This window comes from Lampris incognitus, chromosome 9 (genome assembly GCF_029633865.1).
Source record: "Lampris incognitus isolate fLamInc1 chromosome 9, fLamInc1.hap2, whole genome shotgun sequence".
In the NCBI taxonomy this organism is placed as follows: Eukaryota; Metazoa; Chordata; class Actinopteri; order Lampriformes; family Lampridae; genus Lampris; species Lampris incognitus.
In genome coordinates this window covers 7,603,714-7,626,031 of record NC_079219.1, presented here as the reverse complement: position 1 = coordinate 7,626,031, position 22,318 = coordinate 7,603,714, and the positions used below count along the sequence as shown (strand labels likewise).

Below are 22,318 nucleotides of genomic sequence, written 5' to 3'. Positions count from 1 at the left end.
AAAAACAAAACTTTTTCAGAGACAAACTGTAATTTGGACAGGCTAGCTTTACGGCCATTTTCAGCAAGTTGTTTAAGTAGTGCGAATGTGTCTTTTTCCCAGGCCTGTTGTGTTGGTGAGCAGCAGATCATTAAATCATCTACGAACTGCAGGAGGACACTGCCCTCGGGCAGCACGAGAGATTCTAAGCTAGTTTTCAGCGCTGCATTATAGATAGTAGGAGGTTCGCGGTACCCCTGGCACGGTCTTGTGAATGTGTGAGATTTTTCCATTAAATGAGAAAGCAAACCAATACTGACTGTCCTTGTGAACTGGAACACTGAAAAATGCATTGGCTAGGTCAACCAGAGAAGCATTTGCTTATTTGATGGAGCCTGAGACAAAACAGTACACGGATTCGGAGCATTTGGTGCTCTGGGTCGAACCGCTGCATTCGCTGCTTGTAAGTCCTGTACAAATCTCCACTCGTCTGGCTGACCTGCATCTCTGGTCTTTGTGACAGGGGATTATAGGCGTGTGCACAGGAGCGTCCTCACAGGGAACTATTACACCAGCGGCGAGGAGAGAATTGAAAACAAGGTGTAAGGCCATCAATCGCTTCTTGTTTAAGCGGGTATTGATTTTTTTTTTTTTTTGGAATTTCTTCCCCCTTTTTCTCCCCAGTTGTATCTGACCAATTACCCCCCACTCTTCCGAGCCTTCCCGGTCACTGCTGCACCCCCCTCTGCCGATCCGGGGAGGGCTGCAGACTACCACATGCCTCCTCCAATACATGTGGAGTCGCCAGCTGCTTCTTTTCACCTGACAGTGAGGAGTTTCGCCAGGGGGACGTAGCGCGTGGAAGGATCATGCTGTTCCCCCAGTTCCCCCTCCCCCCCGAACAGGCGTCCCGACCGACCAGAGGAGGCGCTAGTGCAGCAACCAGGACACATACCCACATCCGGCCTCCCACCCGCAGACATGGCCAATTGTGTCAGTAGGGACGCCCGACCAAGCCGGAGGTAACACGGGGATTCGAACCGGAGATTCCCGTGTTGTTAGGCAACGGAATAGACCGCCACGCCACCCGGATGCCCTCGGGTATTGATTTTGACAGGGCCTATAGTCAGATTTAGGCATGATCACAACGGGTTCTACACCTTTTATTATTTATCATGTTTCCCCTGGGCCCATAAGCATGCCGGCACCTGCTGTCATGCAGGGCTTTCTGTGACATCATTTATGCATTGGCACCTTTCACGGTGCACATCCAAGAGCTCGTCTTCATTTCCTGTTACAAATGTGTGGCTTTTCATGTGTGTGTCTTGACGCTAACTGCACAGCTCTGGTTGTGTTTACAACAGCTGAAAACCTCTTTCGGTACACCCCCCCCCCCAGATCATTGTGATGCTCACCATGAGCATCTTCAGTAGGCGTCCAACCAGCAGCATTGTTACAACGTCTTGTCCAGGTGCCCAAAAATGGCCACTGTTTGTTTTTAGGTTTTACCTATGAGACGTGCACTCTTTTTTTTTTTGTCTGGAAAACTTATCTTACTAGAAAGACAGGTCGTGGTTTACCACCTTGGTTTTTTGGATCACAGCGGTGAGTGAGTCTGGTCCTCAGGCGTCAGGCCCCCACTTCTCTACCCTCTTTGACGGGGAGGTGGAGGCTGAAGTCCCAGACTTCAAGGTGTGCACACTCCGTTACCTGCCGCGCTGAGTCCCAGAAGCCCCCCTCACACGAGTTTATGGTGGTGAACTTTGGGATAAAAATAAAGCAAAATCCTCAGTCAGTCTTGTCTTTCTGAGTAATTTTAATTCAGCATTTGCAAACGGGCTCTCCCCATTCGGGTAGGAAGAAGAGAGCCTCGAACAGGAGGAGCACAAAGGTTTTTTGTAGAGATACAAGGGTACGTGTTGTCTAAGTTGGCCTAACCCACATCAGCCAGCTGCGACCTTACCTATCTATCTGGCAGAGATATAAGGACGCACTGACATCTGTGGAAGGGTCAGTCGTAGGCAAAACATGTGAGCAGTACATGACGTCTAACTAGGAACAAGTGGTTCTGTATTTTTCTACTACAGCGTTATCAAGCCAGGTAGTATTTTAGAAAAAAAAGGTTGTACATAATGCAATCTTTCCTTTGAACAATAGCACTTAGTGCCATTGTGCTGCGTCTCCTGATGCGCAGTACCTCCATCACACCACTAGGTGGAACAGAGTTTGAACGTGTGAGTTACTGCGACTGATTCAGCGTAGCGCGCAGAAGAAGACTGAGCGGCCGACTGAGCTAGCAGTGTTAAACCAGCAGCGTAATGCTAATATACAATGGAAATTGTCATAGAAGCGCTAACAGAAATTAGCATTTCGCTAGCGGGCAAAGCTCTACCTTCCACATTGTTGAGGCCGCTATGTCGGCTATGTTTTACGTTATTAAGGCTATTAATTATTAACCGGTTATTTTCTTGCCCGGTGCGGGATTCGATACGCGGTGTACTGCACCACAAGGCGACTTCACTAACCGCTCGGCCTAAGGGTCAGACCCGTTAGCTAGGGACTAATGTGTCTTATTAATAGTTTACAATAAATAATTATTATTATATTAAGGCTACCCTTGAACGAGGATGAGGATGTGCATGTAAACTACTAATAAGACACGTTAGCCCCTAGCCAACGGGTCTGACCTTTTAGCCGAGCGGTTAGTGATGTCGCCTTGTGGTGCAGTACAACCCGTATCGAATCCCGCACCGGGCGAGAAAATAACCGGTTACATGCACATCCTTGGTAGGGAGGAACGAACGCTGGTTTGAACGGGGATGTGGCGAGGGAACGACCATCCCTGAAAGGGGGGGTTAAGAGTACATCTGTCGCCATAATTGTAACCGCTTATTTTCTTGCCCGGTGCGGGATTCGACACGGGGTGTACTGCACCACAAGGCGACGCCACTAACCGCTCGGCTTAAGGGTCAGAGCCGTTAGCTAGGGGCTAACGTGTCTTATTAGTAGTTTACAGTCGTCACCCTCCCCGGAAGCGCGCGCCCTCGCGCTTTGTTATTCCCGCGCTCCGAAGAGACTTCTGAGGATCTGCACACTTCCGGATCCCGCCGCTGCCACCAATGTAACCGAGGGTTTGTAGATGTCGCCTATACTGTATGAAACTATAAAATAACAAATGCGGAGGTTCCACTTTCGCACGAGGACCACTTCATTTGGATTCTTCCCCCAACCGAACTCCACAGCAACGACACTGCTTACAGCACTTCCGCTCTCTCTTCGGCCTTCAAAATAAGAGCTCAAGGCGTAATACTGTGGCAACAGCTTATAACAGGAACTTAAAATCACTAACAGGCAAGTCCAGAAAAATAGGTTACATTAGTAGTTTACATAATAATCATTAAATTTATATAGCGCTTTTCATCTTACAATGCTGTGATTGCAAACTATTCCCCAGTCCTCTGTGAATAGTACACACTGTACTACACTATTGTATTAGTAGACACGCTGGCCGCTGGCTCACGGGTCTGACCCTTTAGTCTAGCGGTTAGCGATGTCTCCTGCGGTGCGGGCGATACGGGTTCGCGTCCCGGCCGCGGAAGTTCCTGTGGTTGCGTTGTCCCCCGAATTCGCTACAATATTATAAGTCTAGTTAATGGCCACGGCAATTTGCACATGAAACCGACCGTGTGCTTCGGTGGTTATATAACTGCGGTCAGCTGAGACTGACGAAGTCACCTGGGTGAGTGACGAAACGTTTCCCCCATTAAGCGTCGCGTCCAGGTGAACTAATCCCACTTTCCGGGATATGCAGAGCCCCACTTCCTTATCACGTCGTGACGTTACGCTCCGGCACAATAAACCTTGCGTCCGCACGAACCGATTCAACTGCGTGCACGAAGACATCCCGTACAGTAGGTGGCGGCATTACGCTTCTAACGTCGGTTCGCCGCCCGCCCGCCGTAAAGTCGAAGAAACCGGGTGAAGAGACCGGGTGAATGAACCGGAAGTGCTTTTACTCTTCCGGTGCGATGAACGCGAGCTGCTTAGTTAACGTCGGTTCGACCAAAAGCGACTTCGGCTTGGTTCAGAGTACAAAGTTATGCCCTGTTTTGATTTGCGCCAGCAGGCCGACTGACCGGTGACGGACGAGTGTTCATGAAAGCTCCGCGTAAGAAAGCTGCGGCGAAGAATCCGCGGCGACGGCGCTGCCGTGAGGCTAACGGTAGCTAATGGTAAGCTACGGTCTCTCCACAGTGATTGTGTTTAGCTAGCTGCGGTGGCTAAAAAGAATAACACCGCTTTGGGAATATTAGTTTCATTCATTTCGAGTGGCGAAGACGTTTAGCAAAGCAGTCGCACACCAATATTATAAGAAAACCGGTGGGACAATGCACGTGAAATAAGGTCAGATAAAACACTAAATGGGTACCCACATCACATTCATAGCGCAGGGTATTTTTGTTATGTACTTATTCACACCGAGTACGGTATAAAAGGTGTAAATTAACGACTCCGCTTTTCCAACAAATATTTAGTTGAGGTCGTTAATTTTGTTTCCCCTCTCTCCATTCTAAACAGGCTGTACATTAAATCGATTGATTCGTTTACACTAGGTTTCCCATTGATGCTTGTTTCGATTTCTTATCCCATCTACTTCATGTCTGCTTCTATTCTGTCCCTTTGCTCTGGTTCCCAGATACAAAAGAGAAGAGGTTAATGGATGTTGACAGTATGAAGATCAAGTCTGCCAAGAAGAAATCTTTGCTGAAGAAACCCAAGAAAGCTAAAAAATGCTGTGACCTGAAGCTCAAAACTGAATCTCAACTGCAGGTCGATATTAAACAAGAGGAAGATGCAAACCAGTGTCAAACTAATGGGGGTGCTCTTGACATTCAAATCAAAGAGGAGCCAGATTTATATTACATCAGCGAGGAATGCAATGGAAGCACGTCGAACTGTGTGGACTCAAACATTAATCCTGGAAATGTCCCATCCAACTCAAGTGTTAACTCTGAACAAGGAAATATAAACATCAAAGATGAACCTGGTTCTGAACCACAAACAGAAAATGAATCCAGCAAGACGGTTATTAAGCTAGAAACACAGACATGTGTAAAAGAGGAGATTGGAACTGAGCGCCAGGAAGAAGGGGAGGATGCAGACACCACCATTCAGGAATGTGGTGATGCTGGAGGAGGGGAGGACTGTAAAGGTAAAACAGCTGTTCAGGCCTTGATCTAAAATACTAAATAACAAATGTTTGGTATCATTCGAATTTTCGTAATACTGAAAAACTCATTATGTACCCCTAGATGTAATGTAATAATAATGATAATTATTATTATTATAGACACTAGTTCAAATGGTCAAAGAGAGAAAGTTGAATCAGTTCATCTGGACACAATGTTTACTGAGAAATGTCTTGATGCAGGCTCAGTAATCCAGGTAAGAAAATCAAAGATGGTTGAATCAGTTCGTCTGGATACAACAATTATTGACAGATGCATTTCATCACTTAACTAAGTAACCTCTTCAGTCTTGACTGACTGCAGGTAACCCCACCATTATTTTTTTTTTAATTTATTTCTGATTTTTCCCCTTTTCTCCCAATTTAATGGCCAATCAATCCCTATTTTAGCTGAAACTCCCACCCTCGTACTGCATGCGTTCGCCAACTGCATCTCTTCGACGGCAGTTTCGAAGGAGACGCCTCGCCACTTCCGTGACAAGGCGAATCCAGGCCGAACCACTGCTTTTTCCAACACACACAGAGAGACCCATTCATGTGACAAACACAAGCCGACTCCGCCCCCTCCCGAAGACAGCGTTGACAATTATTGCTGCTTCATCGAGACCGGCCATAGTCGGATTTGACGAGACTGGGGCACAAACCCCAGTCCCCAGTGGGCAACTGCATTGACACAAAGCCGATGCTTAGACCGCTACACCGCCGCAGACCTGATAACCCCACCATTATAAACAATACAGTGGCATTACGACCGAAAATGGATCGGTTTCATATGCACATTGCGTGGAGCATTAACTAAAGTTAAAGCCACCTTATTTATTTTGTCATTGTACAGGTAACAATGAATTTTGTTTTCTGCATTTAACCCATCCTATGTACAGGAGCAGCGGGCAGCTGCAGTGCCCGGGGACCAATTCCAGTTCTTTTTCTTATTGCCTTGGTCAGGGGCAAAGACAGGAGTATTAACCTTAACATACGTGTCTTTTTGATGGTGGGAGGAAACCGGAGCACCTGGAGGAATCCCATGCAGACACAGGGAGAACATGCAAACTCCACACAGAAAGGGCCTGGGGTTCGAACCCAGGACCTTCTTGCCGTGAGGCAACAGCACTAAACACTGGGCCACTGAGCTGCTAATGCAATTTCAATGGCAATGTGTACTATTCACAGAAGTTTGGGGAATGGTTGCAATCACATCATTGTAAGATGATGACAAATGTACTCTTAGCCCCCCCCCCCGGTTCAGGGATCGTCATTCCCTCTTCACATAGATGGCCTCTTTGACTCCCTGTTCCAACCAGCGTTCCTCCCTATCAAGGATGTGCACATCATCATTCTTGAAAGAATGGCCACTGGCCTGTAGATGGGTGTAGAATGTGGAGTTCTGGCCTGACACATTAGCTCTTCTGTGTTGTGCCATCCTTTTGGCCACTGACCCAAGTGTGTCTGCTCCTGAAGCTGTGTCTTCAGTCCATGTACTTCACATACAGGGGGCCATACTATAGGCAGAGGCATGGGTGTGCTATGGTTTCCCCAGTCTGAGCTATAGTGGTCAATTCGTATATGGAGGAAGTGGAAAAGAGGGCTCTGATGTCCTATCCAGGGACACAACCTAGCCATTGGCTCAGATTTGTGGATGACGCTTGGGTTAGAAGGATGTACCACATTTCACCGAGCATGTTAACTCTGTGGACAACCACATCAAGTTCATCAAGGAGAATGTGAAAAATGACAGGTTAGTCTTCTTAGACTGTGAAATTGCGATTGGTGATGGGGGACATTTGATTGTTGATGTTTACTGTAAACCAACACATACTGATCAGTACTTAAGGTTTGACTATCATCATCCACTGGGGCACAAACTAGGAGTCATCAGGACGCTGTACCACCGAGCTGACAACGTCCCCATCTACACAGCGGGCCAGGGAAGGGGAGAAATCCCACATTAAACAGGCCCTGGTTAAATGTGGTTATCCTAACTAGGCGTTTGTCAAAGCCAGGGAGAAGCCCAAACAGTGCACCAGCCGATCGAAGAGAGGAGAAGGACAACAGCTGTCTAAGCGTAAACCAGTGGCAATTGCGTAAGTGGTGGGACTGTCAGAAAAACTGAGGCGCATATTTTCCAAACACCGTGTCTCAGTTGCTTTCAAACCCCAAAACATGCTGCGCCAGAAATTGGGCCACCCCAACGATCAGGGGCCCCGGCACAAACAGATCAATATAGTGCATGCTGTTAAGTGCCAGGAGGATTGCCGTGACTTGTGCATCGGGGAAGCCAAACAGATGCTGGTCAAGAGGATGGAACAACACAGGAGAGCTAACGTGTCAGGCCAGGACTCCACAGTCTACACCATCTACAGGCTAGTGGCCACTCTTTCAAGGATGAGGACGTGCACATCCTTGATAGGGAGGACCGCTGGTTGGAACGGGGAGTCAAAGAGGCCATCTGTGTTAAGAGGGAACGACCATCACTGAACCGAGGGGGGGGGGGGTGAAGAGTACATCTGTCGCCATCTCACAATGCTGTGATTGCAACCATTCCCCAATCCTCTGTGAAAAGTACACATTGTCGTTGAAACTAGTTAATGCTCACGGCAATATGTAAATGAAACTGGCCATTTTCGGTCGCTATGCCACTGTATTGTTTAAAAGGGTGGGGATACCTGCAGTCATTTGAGACTAAAGTGGTCACTTAGATGAGAGATGAAACGTTTCTCTCAATAAACGTTGTGTCCAGATGAACTGATTCAACTTTATTTCTTTGATTTTCTTACCTGGATTATTGAGCATGCATAAAGATAATTCAAACAATGTCTCTTGTAAGAATCAAATGCCCAATGTTTTTACAAAAACATATGTATTGTGAACTTTAATGTGCATAATGTGTCGTTTTTTCAAAAACATCTGTGTGGTTGAATGTTTTTGATAATGCACTGAACTTTTATGTGCATAATGTGACTTGATGGGCGGCACGGCGGCGCAGTGGTTAGCGCGGTCGCCTCACAGTTAAGAAGGTCCTGGGTTCGAGCCCCAGGGTAGTCCAACCTTGGGGGTCGTCCTGGGTAGTCCTGTGTGGAGTTTGCGTGTTCTCCCCGTGTCTGCGTGGGTTTCCTCTGGGGGCTCCAGTTTCCTCCCACAGTCCAAAAACATGTAGGTCAGGTGAATCGGCCGTACTAAATTGTCCCTAGGTGTGTGTGTGTGTGTGTGTGTGTGTGTGTGTGTGTGTGTGTGTGTCGGCCCTGTGTGACAGTCTGGCGGCCTGTCCAGGGTGTCTCCCCACCTGCTACCCAATGACTGCTGGGACAGGCTCCAGCGACCCTGAGAGCAGGATAAGTGGTTCGGAAAATGGATGAATGTGACTTGATTTATTTTTTGTTTTATTTTGATTTTGCAATACAATTGTTGGTCCATTCCTAATGCTGTCTTATCATTTTTCTCTTCCCTTCCGGTTTCTTGCCCTTACAAGAGTCTTCATCTCAGTTCTTCCCTTGTCAACACTGCACTGTCTCCTTCACCAACCTAGAGTTCTTGGAGAAGCATGTCAAGTGGGTACACCAGAAAGAGTATCTCGATTCGCTGAAAAAAAGCTTCTCGGACAGCAAACTCAATCTCACCCCCAAACATGTATGTACCACCTGCAAAAGCGCCTTTAACTCTCAAGCCCGCCTTTGGGCCCACACACGGGAAGTTCACCCAGCTCCCCCTCCCCGGAGACTCCACCCCTGCCCAACCTGTGCCCGCAGTTTCCAGTACCTTAAGAACCTGAAGAACCACTGCCAGCGCTGGCATAAAATGTCTGTTGTTGCCACAGATGGACACCTCAGCTGTGCCGACTGTGGGAAGAGTTTTGAGACGACCTGGGGTCAAGGACCTCACGTGTGTCACGAACCTGAGGGCACGAAATCCCAAGATACGCCTGTCTGTCTGGACATTGGTGTGCAGTGTTCGGAATGTGGGAAGAAGGTGCGCACGCCCCAGAGCCTGGAGGATCACATGCGGATCCACACAGGTGACAAGCCTTTCATTTGTACAGAGTGCGGCAGGAGGTTCTCAGAACGCAGTGGATGGCGGCAACACATGAGAATACACACGGGGGAAAAGCCATACAAATGTCAGATCTGCGGAAAGGCCTTCTTACGGTCACACCACCTGAAGTGCCACCTAACCACGCACTCTGGTAAGAAGGAATACTCGTGCTCTCAGTGTGGAAAGCAGTTTGGGTTCAAGTCAAGTCTGGATCTCCACCTCAGGTCTCATTCCAGTGAAAAGCCTTTCCACTGCACTATGTGCGGGAAGAACTTCAACACAAGGAGGAATCTGAGGGTTCACACCAAACTCCACACCAATGAGAAGGCCCACCAGTGTGGGGACTGCGGGCTGAAAATCGGAGATCTCGGGGCTTTAAAAATACACTTGCGAACACACACTGGGGAAAGGCCCTACCACTGCACAGTGTGTGGCAACAGGTTCATCCGCCTGGCACATCTGAGAAACCACCAGCGCACCCACACTGGCGAGAGACCCTACAAATGTACTGAATGTAACAAGAGCTTCACTCAGTCTGGTGACCTAGTGAAGCATAAGAGGATACACTCTGGGGAAAAGCCCTTCGAGTGTCCAGATTGCCATCGCCGTTACACATCCTCAGGAGATCTGGGCAAACACATGAGAAGCCACACTAACCTACGTCCCTACACATGCCAAGAATGCGGAAAGGGCTTCCGTTTATCGGGACATTTAAAGACGCACATGCTTACTCACACAGGGGAGAAGCCATATTCCTGCCCCAAATGCCTTCGCAGATTCGCTCGCTCTCACCACCTCTCTGGTCATGTGACCAAATGTCGCTGAGTCATCTCTGGAGTGCTGTGTAATGCTATGGTCACGCTGTGTGATGGAGGTTGTCCTTTATGATCATCACGTCACACTGTGTAATGTGATGAGATTATAATATTTATGTCTACCTTGTTAGATTTTATGATTGGCATGAATTCTGATGACACAATCTGTCTTTTTGCTCGAGATTGCCTCAGACGATGGAACAATGGTGCAAGGATCGAGGGAGTGGCATGTCTTTCACAAATATAGCTTTCCGAACAACATACTCCAATGCTCGCGATGTTTTGTGCAGAAAAAAGTAAGAAAAAAAGAAGAAAGTGTTTCACATGGTCAAGAAATAGTTTCTCCCTTACAGACATGATTTGCATTTTTAATTACAATTTACAATTAACAATTTTTAAAATTTACAATAACTTTTTTTTTTAATTACAACATTATTACGTGTCGTGCAGATATTACCCAATTGTTCATTTACTGGGAGTGACTTGTAAGCCCCGCCTCACTACACAAACGAGCCCAAAATATTATGACACTGCTAGAACTGTCGCCGCCAAAGACGGCATCCCGCAGGCAGACGCTGATAATGTCACACTGGACAAGCCAAGGCTTATGAAAATGTGTTGGACCAAGGATTTTAGCCACGATAGGCATTTTGACTGCGTTTCAGAAATCTGAAATTAAGATGTACTTAATTAATCTCCATGGGGAAATACATCCTCTGAACTTAACCTGTCTTAGCCATGTAGCTGGGAGCAGTGGGCAGCCACCGTGCTGCACCTGGGGACCAACTCCAGTTCTTCTTTCCATTGCCTTGGTCAGGGGCACAGACAGGAGCATTAACCCTAGCATGCTTGTCTTTGATGGTGGGAGGAAACCGGAGCACCCGGAGAAAACCCACGCAGACACGGGGGAGAACATGCAAACTCCACACAGAAAGGACCTGGGACGGCCTGGGGTTTTGAACCCAGGGCCTTCTTGCTGTGAGGCAACAGTGCTAACCACTGGGCCACTGTGCTGTAAACAGTCTGTATGACAATTGAAAAACATGTTGGTATGGGCCTGGGATGGTAGAACTAATTGCCCCCATGATAAATTCAACATAAATGAAACGCATCACATAGCTACTGTGAGCAATAAAATCTTTTTCTTTGGTCCAGAGGAAAACACGCACGACAGTCTACCCCATCTAAATTGCCTACATCATATAAAGGCATCAAAGAGGCTAATACATGTGACATACGCGACATACGTGGGGTCCAGCCTACTTGTCCAGTAAAATATGAGGCGAGGAGAAAGGCGCCACCGGCGTTAGCCGGCTAAACTGGGTAGAGGCAAATTTGTAATGTGTGATATTGGGCTATACAGATAAAATGGACTTGGCTTGACTAGACTTGTGAGAATCTGGCGTGAGGTGTTCTGCTACAGCACTGCAACCTTCAGTCTAACCCACACCACCATCACTTTCCTTTACAACTACACCCCGTTTTTCTGCCTTTATATAAATGTGAGTCGGTGGAGATGAGGGAAAACCCTGCTTACTTACTCTTTAAACTACACCTGAGATAATTATTGTGCTATGTGAGAGACCTGTACAGTGGGTGAAATCAGTATCGACACGCCGACATTTTTTCCACTAAACATTTCCAGTGCAGCTATTTGCATGAAATTAAGACCAGATGTGGTATTAAGTCATTATGGCAACACAGCTAAAGAAATCACAACATTGCAATCACAAAAGATATGTGCATTAGATTGGAATGACACAGGAAAAAAAATATTTAAAACGGCAACTGAAATGTATTTAATCACTTGGTGGAGAAGCTTTTGTTTGCAATGGCACCGTGTTCAGGGGGGATTTTGGCCCGTTCTTCTAAGCAAACAGTCTTGTTTGTTCAGAATGACAACCCCGGGGGGGGGGGGTTTCACTGGTGAATCTTTATCTTCAGTTCCTTCCACACAAATGTTGGACTGGGGTCAAGTCGGGTGATTGACTGGGCCATATCAACACCTTTATTTTCTTTCTCTGGAACCAGTTGAGAGTGTCCTTTGCAGTATGTTTTGGATCGTTGTCCTGTTGAAAGGTCCCTCCGCGTCTCGTCCTCGTCGTCCCGGTGGATGGCAACAGATGCTTCTCGAGAAAACCGCAATACATGGCTCCATTCATCTTCCCTTCAACCATTTGGATTCTGCTGGTACCATGAGAAGACAAAACAGCCCCATACCTTGATGCCTCCACCTCTAAACTTCACTGCCGGTGTGGCATTTTTAGGCTCGTATGCAGAGCCATTTCTCCTCCAAACATGGTGCTTGGTGAACGCCAAAAAAATTGTCATTTTTGTCTCGTCCGACCACACCACATTCTTCCAATAATCTACAGGCTTCTCCAGATGTTGTGTAGCAAACGTCAAACAAGGTTCAACGTGTCTTTTCTTGAGTAATGGAGTCTTATAGGGTTATTGTGCATTGAGGCCATGGCAGCGGAGTGCATTACTTATTGTTTTCTCTGTGACAGTTGTGCCTGCTTCCTCCGGGTCTTTCTGGAGCTGTTTGAGTGGTCTTGGATCTTCAGCTCCTCTTCTGGTTTTCTTACTGCCCAGTCAGCAGTCTTACGAGGAGCTCCTGTGTATGGCCGGTTGATGGTGAAGTGACGCTTCTTCCCCTTGCGGATAATGGCCCCAGTGGTGCTTGTGGGAACATTTAGGAGTTGAGAAATCCGTCGGTAACCTGTGCCATTGCTGTGTTAGACTCAGATTTATTGGCATTGTGTGTTTGCACACACCTGGAAATTGACTCCGGTTTCGTGGCTGTCGGTGTACTTAACACGGAATAACAACACAACAGTCTTCAGGTATATACACAAGGATTGACTTATACAGGCGAAATAAGAGGTGATAAAGTGTAATGGTGCAGAGAATATATCAGAGATGCTGAAATACATGTTAGCAGGTTACTCACATACATGCCTGAGGTAGCTGGACATGACAGAGTGTACCACTATACATACAATGTACAGTACAGTGTATACAAAATGGTTGGATTTATTTGACAGTGTTAAGCATTCATTTGAATGCCAGCCCGCGGAAAGAAACTGTTTTTATATCTGGCTGTTTTGGGGTGCTCTGTAGCGCCTACCAGAGGGGAGGAGTTGGAACAGGTTGTGACCAGGGTGTGATGGGTCTGCAGTGATGCTGCCTGCCGGTTTCCTGAGTCTGGAGGTGTATAAGTCCTGATTCGAGGGCAGGTTGGAACCACTGATTTTCTCTAGAGACCCAACTGTCCAGGTTGTAGTCTGTCCCTGTCCTGTTTGGTGGCCGAACCAAACCAGACGGTGACGGATGTGCAGAGGACAGACTGGATTATTACAGTGTAGAACTGAATCAACAGTTCCAAAGGCAGGTTGAATTTCTTGAGCTGGCGGAGAAAGTACGTCCCCTGCTGGGCCTTTCTGATCATTGTGTCCATGTTGGGTGCTTATCTTAGGTCCTGGGAGCTTGTGGAACCCATAAATCTGTAGGTTTTCACCGTAGATGCCGTGCTGTTGAGTATGGTGAGGGAGGCAATGTTGGGGGAGGGGGCTCCTCCTGAAGTCCACTGTCATGTTGCTCAACAATCTTGTTGCGAAGGTCTTGGGAGAGGTCTTTGCCTCCACCCATCATGAGATGGTTGTCACATGACAGCTTGGTAACAAATGCTGCATTCACAGCTGGCTAACCCTTTTTAAAAGCATGGAAGTATTAATAGCCACGTGCAATAACTCTGCTAGTTCTAATTAGCACAAGTAAACAGACTAATTAGTAGAATCACCTGGTTCAGTTTTTTCTTTTTTTGGGGGGGGGGGGTGTTTTCCTCCCTTTTTTTCACCCCAATTGTATTTGGCTGATTACCCCACTCTTCTGAGTCGTCCCAGTCACGGCTCCACCCCCTCTTGTCAATCCGGGGAGGGCTGCACCAGGTCTCCTCCGATACATGTGGAGTCACCAGCCGCTTCTTTTTCACCTGACAGTGAGGAGTTTCACCAGGGGGACATAGCACGTGGGAGGATCATGCATTCCCCCCCCCCAGTCCCCCCCCCCGAACAGGCGCCCTGACCGACCAGAGGAGGCACTAGTGCAGTGACCAGGACACATACCCACATCTGGCTTCCCTCCCGCAGACACGGCCAACTTTGTCTGTAGGGACGCCCGACCAAGCCGGAGGTAACACGGGCTTTTTCTTATTGCTACTTTTTCCTGTGTTATTCCAATTTAATGCACATAACCTTATTTTTTTGAGAGGCATGTAGGGATTTCTTTAGCTGCGTGGCCTTACTGAGTTAATACCAGTGTCTGGTCTTAATTTCATGTGACTAGCTGCATTGGAAATATGTTTAATGGGGGGAGGGGGGGCTTTACGTGTTGAATGCTTATTTCTCCCACTCTGTTAGACATCAACCTATTGTCCTATTTCAAACAGTTGCATTTTTCTTCACTAGAAAAGCTTGTAAATCAACAAAATGTGTGGATGTTAATAATCTAGCCTGTGAACTGGTTGTTTCATTTTGAATTGATGAGCTGTTTGTGCATGGATTTTTTTTTTTAAAATGCATAAATCCTTTACCAGTATGAAGCTGCTGCTAAGTTATCATTGCTTATAATAACATAGGGACGTGTTGGAGATGGCAGCCTGTGTGAGATAATCGGCTCGTGTCCAGAATCTTGAAGTCATAACCCTGCATAGAATGTTGTATTATTTGCATCGATGTAATAAATTATTTGATTAATGCATGAACACAGTACACTGTGTGATGATGTGTTGAGACGTATAAGTCAAGGCCGTAGCTTTGGGCTGAAATTTTCAATTGGAAATAGTTTGTGTGTATGTGTGTGTGTCTGAGTGTACTGCCGGTTCATATTATTCAGAAGGTTACCTCTAGTCTATCTCCACTCTTGCTCTCATTACAAAAAAATCATCACAATCTTGGTAGCATTTTCAGGGTGTGATCTTGTGTTAGGTTTTGGGCTTTGTAGCACAACGCTACTTCAACAAGGTGTGTGTTGTGTTTTGTGTGGGTGTGTGTGTGTCTTTCCTTTTTGAGCTGCCTGTAGAAATGTGCTAAATGGTAAGTAAAGACCATATCATTTACGGTAACAACAACTATTTTCACCAGAAACTAACCTAGCTGACCTGATGTCGTATCTCGAAAAACGGGTGCAACCGGGGCAACAGATGAATAACAGAGGTAAATATGAAAACCTTTTATTTATACAATAAAGTTAGATGTATTTCTATGTTTTGGTCGTTGTACAGCTATCAGTACCCTCAAATTTTCCACACGTCCTACACTAGATGAACTTAAGTGTCCCGACTTTATAGTATCTATCCATGCATTGCCGTTGCATTATGAAATTGCAACTTTATAACATAAAATTCTAACATGGAATCATTCTGAATTTTAAAATTCCAGTAGAAAAGCATTTTGAGTTGTGCTGGGTGGGTCCCAGTTGATGGCCCCCACGCCACTAAAGTCAATGAAAAAATTGGACCTATGATCCCTTTTCAGCAAAATAAAGGTGTCTCTGTCCTAGGAGGTTGGTTTTCAGTTAGGTGTGTTATAGCGGCACGGTGGCGCAGTGGTTAGCACAGTTGCCTCACAGCAAGAAGGTTCTGGGTTCGATCCCCGGGGTAGTCCCCCCTTGGGGGTCGTCCCAGGTCATCCTCTGTGGAGTTTGCATGTTCTCCCCGTGTCTGCGTAGGTTTCCTCCGGTCAGGTGAATCAGCCATACTAAATTTCCCCTAGGTATTAATGTGGGTGGGGTGTGGTGTGGTGTGGTGTGGTGTGTGTGTGTGGGGGGGGGGGTGATGGCCTGGCGGCCTGTCCAGGGTGTCTCCCCCCCCGTCACCCAATGACTGCTGGGATAGGCTCCAGCATCCCCGTGACCCTGAGAGCAGGATAAGCGGTTCAGATAATGGATGGATGTTGTGGCGCCAAGTTTTATTAGTATTGTTCAAAGGAAAGGTTCCATTTTGTTAACCCTTAGAGCTTCTTCAGACGCTGAATCCAAATGTCCTCCCTCCGGACATGCGGACTGAGCCCGAGCAGACTTCAGTCGTACATACTGTGACGTGTTCGCCGTAATCACGTCAAGTCATAAAACCCGCTGATATATATATATATATATATATATATATATATATATATATATATATATATATATATATATATATACACGCCTTCACCCGAAACGAGTAAAACACAAGTTAATACAAAGATAGTATAACGATTCACTATCTCCATATTCAAATGTGAGGCTGCACCCTAGATGACAACACTACTTGGTGCTCTATAGTGTCCCTTGGCAAGATTTTCTGTTGTTTGGTGGCACAGTGTAGCTGAGACGGCCGCAGAAGAATCCTGTTGCTTTTTGCCAGAACTGCTGCCGTGTTGACAAACAGATCTGCCGGTTGCCGGAACCGCTGCCAAGTTGACTGAGCGGAGCCACCACGGTTTACCCTTTCCGGGTACTGACAGCTGGGTAGACTGTGCCCAAGGATTTGAATTCAGAGTTACCTTCTCCTAGCCTTTGCCCAAAGAGGCATCAACCCACAAGGCAGCAGGTGGATTTGAAGTCAGAGTTCCCTTCTATCCCAATGTGTTGGCTGGACTGGGCACCATGGGAAGTACCATACAGGCATGCAGGAAGACCAGATCTACCAACAGGGATGTCGTCCTTAGCCAAAGGGCCCTTGTTGAGGTAAGGTGCTACCCTTCTACAGCCTGCGGTTGCAGTTTAGCGTCTTACCCAGGACTGATATAGACAGGCCTCAAATCTGTTGTGCTTGTTGCTGTGGAAACGTTCGAGTGACAACTACAATCATGTACACGGTGACCGCTGCAGCACTTGCCTCTGTGAATCGTACACCTTGCCATTGTAACTTTAGTTATTGGTCACGGTAATTTGCACATGAAACCGATCATTGGTTTCAGTCGTTATGCGGTTTATGAGGGTGGGGATACCTGCAGCAGGGGTGGACGGTAACGAAGTACATTTACTTGAGTACTGTACTTAAGTACATTTTTCGAGTATCTGTACTTTACTTGAGTATTAATTTTTTTTGGAAAATTATGACATTTATTCCACTACGTTTGAAAGGCAAACATTGTACTTTTGACTGCACTACATCTCTATGAAGGTTCCCGTCACCCTGCGGTCACACTGGCAGCGACTTCATCGCTGTATGTCGCTCGCTGCAGTCATCTTGTGGACGTGGCGAACGTAGTTCTGAGGAAGTGGGCAACAAACGTATTGACAGGAGATGCGTCAATATTCCCAAAAAAATGTATATACTAATAATGTACTGCCCTTCCCTCTTCTCGCTACTGAGCAAGAGCACCGGCAGCAAGAGTCAGCGCCTTCCTTACATTGCGACTCTGAAGACGGTTAGTGTTGTCCACAGGTTTAATAATGTTGGAAGTTGTGAAACTACAGATAAAACCCTAAATCTCGTATTACTGGAATGTGCTCATTCATAGCCCTTCACATGAAAAAGTTTCTCACTGCAGCACTAAATAACATGCAAGCTAGCCTAACACTAGCAGTGCACAGTGACAGTTAACTCGCCGTTACAGAGCACACGTGGTTCCTACTTATGTTCTAATTAACTGAACAATATGGCGACTAAATGGCATAAACCTAACACCTATCTAAATGTAAGTAAAGCTAAGTATCAAACTGAGAATATACATACAGACGATGCCACAAAAGAGGAAAGCAGGTGTAAATGGATTGCGGAGAAATACGTCAACATGTCGTCTCCATGTAAATAAACATACTTCCTGGTTGTTTAACTTCCGGTGTCGTGACACCCGAAACTGTCTTCAAACTGCATTAACTAGAATCCACCGTTAGGTGGCAGAAAATTGCTACATGGTATGACTGTAACGGCACACCCCCCCCCCTGCCGTGATTGAATGCCACTACTACCGCTACTTTAACCACGAACTAGAAAGTTATACACTTCTATTTAGGAGGCAGAGGAAGAACAATTTCTGACAAAGGTCTCAGAAACAGCTTAGTCCCATCTTTCCGGGAGACCTTAATCTCTGGCTTGCGCACATTATTGTCTTTGCTGGGGGAGACCTGGGTGACTAATCCCAGGGGCCATTCGTTGCTTTTCAGCTGCTGATCTTTGAGGAGCACGATGCTTCCAGGCTCCCGGTTAGGCTGAGCGGTCTGCCACTTCCTCCTTGGCTGCAGCGATGAGAGATAATGCTTCCTCCGTCTGCTCCAGGAGGTTTGGGCCAAGTGCTGCACTTGGCGCCATTGTTGTTTGAAGAAGTCTTTCATTCCAGAGTTGTTAGGAGGAGCCGAAGGGACACTTACTTTCTGTGTCAGGAGAATGGCAGGGGTAAGTAAGTATGACAGGGTCGCTCAGGTCAGTAGATACAGGTAAGGGAGGTCTGGCATTGATGATGGCCGCCACTTCTGTCATCAGTGTGGTAAGTACCTCATGTGCTAGCTTTGAGGGTCCAAGCTGGAGACACATTGAGTCGAGGATTCTTCTAGCTATTCCCATCATCCTCTCCCATGAACCGCCCATGTGAGAAGCACGAGGAGGGTTGAAGAGCCAGGAACAGCCGTTTTCTGCAAGGTACCTCTTGGCAGGAGTTGCATCAATGTTAGACGGGATCTTGAGTTCAGCAGACGCACTAACAAGGTTTGTTCCTCTGTCTGAACGGATTTGCTTCACAGGGCCTCTTATAGCAAGAAAACGCCGGAGAGCATGAATAAAGCTTGATGTATCCAGATTCGATGACCTCAATGTGGACTGATCTCACAGCCATACAGGTAAATATCACTGCCCATCTCTTACTGTGGAGTTGTATGTTTGCATTTCCTTAAATGCAGGCCTATTAGTATATTGCCCAATATATGCATGAACCCACAAATCAGGTGCTGTCCCGCTGAAAAAATTGTTTTGGGAGGGAATTTATTTTCCTAGTGTGAATTTTACATGAACGGTTTAATTTTAGCTGATTCACTTATATATCTATATCTATATATCTATATATATAAAGTCCATATCATATATAGTACATATATATGATCCGCTGTGGCGACCCCTAACGGGAGCAGCCGAAAGTAGTATATATATATATATATATATATATATATATAAAGTCCTGCTCACAATCATTCACATAGGCTATGTACTGTTCATGAGGAATTTTAGCTAGCATCATTGACAACTGCTTAAATTTCCCATTCACTTGATTAAACCCCACCACTCAACCCAACAATCTCAGAGATCTGCCTCCATGCATCATTTTTTTTTAGTAACGTCCCTGTAAATGGACAGGGATGCATCGTCCAGGATAGGAAAGCCAGCAACCGCTGCAGTCAGTTTCTCCTCCATGTCAGCTATGGGAACTCAAATGCTAATACAGGAGCTAAAGTTTAAGAAAACGTTTCACAGTGAAGGGATATAAGAGCCCTGCCCGCCTCTGCTGCCTGTGTGAAGGGCTTTTTAGTGCAGCTGGGTTGATCTTCAACCCAAGAAGGGGAAGAATTAATTTCACACAACTTTGAAAACCAGCTTCTCCTGAAGTTGAACAAGAACTCTTTCCTTCAAGTTTGACCAGACTGAGAATTGTCTCATCTGTCCCCACTAGAGACCTGAGAGATGGACAGTGCAGGAGAAGTCAGCCACAACAAATTGTTTGCATTGAAAGCCAAAGTGCACTTCTTTTGGACTTTAAAATTGGGTGGATGACACCTCCAAATGAACCAAAACGTCATTGTTTGACAATTTTGTTTAGTTGTGAATTAATACAATCTTTACTGAGTTTATTTTTTATTTTGTCTCGCTTAAAGCAGTGTTGATGTTGGGCAGTTATAAAGCTAGAGGTGTGCAACTGGGATTTTAAGGTAGGCTGATTGTTTTGTTAAGATTCAAGATCCTTTATCGTTACGTCTCTAATACAAGAGAGTAAAACTCTTGTGTTTCGGCTCCTCAACACTGCAACAACAATACCAATAAAATAACAAGACAAAACAAAATCAGTAGTAACGATACATTGTGTGTGGCGTATGTAAGGTGATGTGTGTATGTAGGTTCTGCCTTAAAAAATGTACATATGTGTGTAGTTGTTTGCATATTTGTGTATGTTTGTGTATGCCAAGCGACGTGTGTGTGTGTGTGTGTGTGCGTGCGCGTAAACTGATGATCCGCTGAAGACCATAGGTCAGTACCAGTCAGTCCGGCACCAGGCTTAGTGTCTTTAATGTTCTTTGTTCAAAAGCCTGGTTGCTTGGTGGAAAAAGCTGTTCCAGAGCCTACTGGTCTGGGCTTTGAGGCTGTGGTACCGCTTAGATTAGATTAGATTGTTTTATTAGCTACACGACAAAGGCCGGTGGAATTTGTTTTTGGTACACATTAAACTCTGCAGCATACATACATGGACAACAACAGACACTCCACATATGATCACCAACAATACAATTACACAATAACCGAAATAAACATATCACGCACAACAGTTGGGTGAATGGTGGTATTTATGCCAGTGGTGTGTGAGGAGGGGACTATAGGGAGGAATTCAGAGTCCTGGTGGCTAGGGGAGAAAAACTGTTTGTGAAGCGTTTAGTCTTTGTGGACAGTGATCTGTAGCGCCTCCCTGAGGGAAGGAGCTGGAAGAGGGGATGAGCAGGATGTGAGGGGTCGGAGATGATCTTCCTTGCTGGCTTTACAGTGCGGTTAGTGTGTAGAGATTCAGCTGAGGGGAGTGGGTTGCCTATGATTTTGGATGCCTTGTTGACAGTCTGCTGCAGTTTTTTCCGTGTTTGACTGTCTGTGCCGTCGTACCATACTGCAATACTGCAATACTATAATACTGTAGTAGAAGATGTTATGATGGACTCGATAATGGCTGAGTAAAACAGAAGGAGCAGTTGATGTTTGATCCGGTATTTTTTAAGCTGTCTAAGAAAGTAAAGTCGTTGTTGAGCTTTTGCAGTGATGTGTTCAGTGTTAATTTTCCATTTCAGGTTATTAATGACGTATGTTCCAAGGAGTTTAAAAGAGTCGGTGGTGGTGATGGGGTCTCCGTTCATTTGTATGGGTGTTTTGGGATTTGGAAGGCATCGGAAGTCAATAATGACTTCTTGGGTTTTAGCTGTGTTAAGCAGAAGGTTGTTGTTTTCACGCCAAGTGACAGCTTGGTCTACTGCAGGGCGGTACTGGGTTTCATCATTGTTGGAGATGAGGCCTACAATGGTTGTGTTGTCTGCATATTTTATTATTTTCACAGAGCTATCCGTGGATGTAAAGTGGGTGGTGTAAAGTGAGAAGAGCCAGGGGGAGAGAACACAGCCCTGAGGGGCACCTGTACTGAGGGTAAGAGGGTGCGAGGTTAGGTTATTAACCTTCACCCTCTGTGGCCTGTTCCACAGGAAGCTCCGAATCCAGTGGCATATGGCTGGGTCGACGTTCATACCCAAGAGTATGGTAACGGGTTTGAGTGGGCTGATGGAGTTGAAGGCGGAACTAAAGTCTATGAACAGGATGCGTGCATAGCTGTTTGGTGATTCCAGGTGTTGCAGGGCATGGTAAAGAGCTGCATCCTCAACAGGCCGGTTGGCTTGATAGGCACATTGATATGGGCCCATCATTGGGGAGGTGCAAGATTTCAAGTGTGACAGAATGATGCGCTCAAATGCTTTCATGGCCACAGATGTTGGGGCAACTGGTCTGAAGTCACTGAGGCAGGTGATCTTTGAGGGCTTTGGCACAGGAATGATGGTAGAGAGTTTGAAGCACTGTGGGACTGCACATTGGCTTAGAGAGGTGTTAAATATGGTGGAAAATATTGGGGCCGATTGTGCTGCTCAGTGGCTCAACAAAGCAGGACTGATGCCGTCTGGCCCTGCTGCTTTCCTCACGTTCAGCTTCTTGAATGTTGCTTTCACCTCGTCCTCTTGGATGCAGAAGGGTGGCATTGGAGTGGGAGTAGGGGGGATGGCTGGTGGAATAGGTTTTTCAAACCTTGCATAAAACTTATTTAATTTATCTGGGAGGTGATGGTCACTATCTGGAGGGGAGCAGGGGCGTTTTTTGTGATGTGTAATTTCCTTAAGATTTTTCCATATTGATCTGGAGTTACTGGAAGAGAATTGTTGTTCTGAGTTTTGTTGCATAGCTGGACTTTGCTTTTCTTATTGCAGCACGCAACTTATACTTGACTGCTCTGTACAGATCTCTGTTTCCGTTTTTGTA

At 46.2% G+C, this 22,318-nt stretch overlaps 1 protein-coding gene across 1 annotated transcript; it reads left to right on the top strand.

Annotated features, from left to right (window-relative positions):
* Nucleotides 1-5,017: 5,017 nt before the first annotated feature.
* On the top strand, nt 5,018-10,443 carry LOC130117857 (zinc finger protein 501-like). Its single transcript, XM_056286110.1, has 3 exons — nt 5,018-5,026; nt 5,122-5,191; nt 8,694-10,443. Exons 1-3 carry the CDS (start codon nt 5,018-5,020, stop codon nt 10,076-10,078), a joined length of 1,464 nt encoding a protein of 487 aa, XP_056142085.1. The 3' UTR covers nt 10,079-10,443.
* The last annotated feature ends 11,875 nt before the right edge of the window (nt 10,444-22,318 follow it).

Coding starts and splice junctions, on each gene's coding strand:
- LOC130117857 (XM_056286110.1), top strand. Junction 5,192..8,693: donor AGGAGGGGAGGACTGTAAAG/GTAAAACAGCTG, acceptor TGCCCTTACAAG/AGTCTTCATCTCAGTTCTTC.